At 54.4% G+C, this 2364-nt stretch overlaps 1 protein-coding gene across 1 annotated transcript; it reads left to right on the top strand.

Annotated features, from left to right (window-relative positions):
• The first annotated feature begins 370 nt into the window (after positions 1 to 370).
• pou3f2b (POU class 3 homeobox 2b) lies at positions 371 to 2201 on the top strand. Its single transcript, XM_034874065.1, has one exon. It carries the CDS (start codon positions 681 to 683, stop codon positions 1821 to 1823), a length of 1143 nt encoding a protein of 380 aa, XP_034729956.1. The 5' UTR covers positions 371 to 680; the 3' UTR covers positions 1824 to 2201.
• The last annotated feature ends 163 nt before the right edge of the window (positions 2202 to 2364 follow it).

Below are 2364 nucleotides of genomic sequence, written 5' to 3'. Positions count from 1 at the left end.
TATATATGTGTGTGTGCGCACAAAAAACCGACATTAAAATACATAGACCTACAACGTCAAACATGAAGCAGACAGAGCTTGTTTGCACATGTAATATACATATTTCATTTGAAATCTAGCAATATTTGCTGCTGCAGTGAAAAGCTTTACATCGCCTAATTAAATTAGGATTTTACACACACGCCTCCATAATAACATTTAATATAATAAATGTGCTGAGAATTACAGTCAACGAATAACAACATTTATCCCATATCCTAGACGACAGAGCTTTGGTATTAATCTTGGTTAACGCCCCGGTCCCCTGGATCTGAACTACCCTGAGCCTGAACATCATTATCAAAGTAAATCCACTGTATCTTACAGTTGCACTGCTGATCCCGGCGCTCCGTCTCCCCATGCTGCACTCCGGCTCTCCGCATCCGCGGCAGCCTCAACTCGCACCTCCAACAAAGACAGCAGTGTTTGGTGAGACTTCCCCGCAGCCAATCACCGCGTCGTTGCCCTTGGTTACCACGTCCATCATGCTTTGGCGTCCAATGAGCGGCGGAGGCGTGGCGGAGTCCAGGTGCGCCTCTGCGTCCACTTGGCAGATCGCCTGAGAGCCGCCTGTGGGCAGGAGAGGATCTGTCAAATGCGAGCTTCCTTTAATCAGAGCGACCAGTCCGGCTCCGAGAGTCATGGCGACCGCAGCGTCTAACCACTACAACATCCTCACCTCCAGCGCATCCATAGTGCACTCGGAGCCCGGCAGCATGCAGCAAGCCACAGCGTACCGGGACGCGCAAAGCCTGTTGCAGAGCGACTACCCGCTGCAGAGCAACAGCCACACGCTCAGCCACGCACACCAGTGGATCACGGCGCTGTCCCACGGAGAGGGAGCCCCGTGGTCCTCCAGCCCGCTCGGCGCGGACCAGGACATCAAACCCTCGGTGCAGGGCGCCAGGGACGAGATGCACAACTCCAGCAGCAACCTGCAGCACCAGTCGCGGCCCCACCTGGTGCACCAGACGCACGGGAACCACCACGACGGCCGGGCGTGGAGAACCACCACCGCGGCGCACATACCGAGCATGGCCACTACGAACGGCCAAAGCCTTATCTACTCCCAGCCGGGCTTCGGCGTCAACGGGCTGATCCCGGGCAGCGGGCAGGGGATGCACCACCACAACCTAAGAGACAGCCACGACGAGCACCACAGCCCGCACCTCAGCGATCACGGCCACCCTCCGTCCCAGCATCAGCACCAGCACCGGCAGCAGAGCCACCACGACCACTCGGACGAGGATACGCCGACCTCGGACGACCTGGAGCAGTTCGCCAAGCAGTTTAAGCAGCGGAGGATCAAGCTGGGCTTCACGCAGGCGGACGTGGGACTCGCCCTGGGGACCCTGTACGGAAATGTGTTTTCCCAGACCACCATATGCAGGTTTGAGGCCCTGCAGCTCAGCTTCAAAAACATGTGCAAGCTGAAGCCTCTGTTGAACAAGTGGTTGGAGGAGGCGGACTCGACCTCGGGAAGCCCGACCAGCCTGGACAAAATCGCGGCGCAGGGGAGGAAAAGGAAAAAACGGACTTCAATCGAGGTAAGCGTAAAGGGAGCTTTGGAGAGCCATTTTTTGAAGTGTCCTAAACCGGCAGCGTCGGAAATAATTGGCCTGGCGGACAGTCTGCACCTGGAGAAAGAAGTGGTCAGGGTTTGGTTTTGTAACAGGAGACAGAAGGAGAAACGCATGACCCCTCCCGGAGGAGCTCTGCCGGGGAGCGAGGATGTGTACGGGGACACGCCGCCGCACCACGGGGTCCAGACCCCGGTCCAATGAACTCTGCTGGAGCGCGCTTCCAGGACACATTTCTCCTTTTTATTTATCCCCAAGGTTATATATAAACCACTGAACTATGAGACGCTATAGTGGGTGTTTTATGTATAATAGATTGCAGTGAGTACTCACACAATATCTGCAGTGAATATCTGAGGATTGGGAAATGAGTGAGGGGAGGACAGGACATTTTGGTTTTCCTCTCCCAGGCAGAGCTAACGGAACATAAGCCTGCGTTGCGTTCTCCGAGGATACATGCCCAGCACTGTGACTCCAGTCGACGCAAGGTTTCAAGGTGTAGCCCCCATTGTGTTGAAATTATACTTGAAAAAGAAGAAGAGGGCAGGGTTCGGTAGGAGGGACACCTTGGTTTTAGACACAAAAACAACCCCATAGCTGAATGGTTTTCCATTCGCCACTTTTATATCAAAAAAAATGTTGATTTTCTTCTTCCTGTGCGTAAAAGGGAAAGCAAATACAAAGGCGTTTAGTTTTGTAGCCCTACATTGTGCGTCCAGCAGTGATGGGGGGGGGGGGGGGGGGG

This window comes from Etheostoma cragini, chromosome 6, assembly GCF_013103735.1.
Source record: "Etheostoma cragini isolate CJK2018 chromosome 6, CSU_Ecrag_1.0, whole genome shotgun sequence".
In the NCBI taxonomy this organism is placed as follows: Eukaryota; Metazoa; Chordata; class Actinopteri; order Perciformes; family Percidae; genus Etheostoma; species Etheostoma cragini.
Note: the sequence above shows the minus strand (reverse complement) of the source record. Positions and strands in the feature narration are given on the sequence as shown.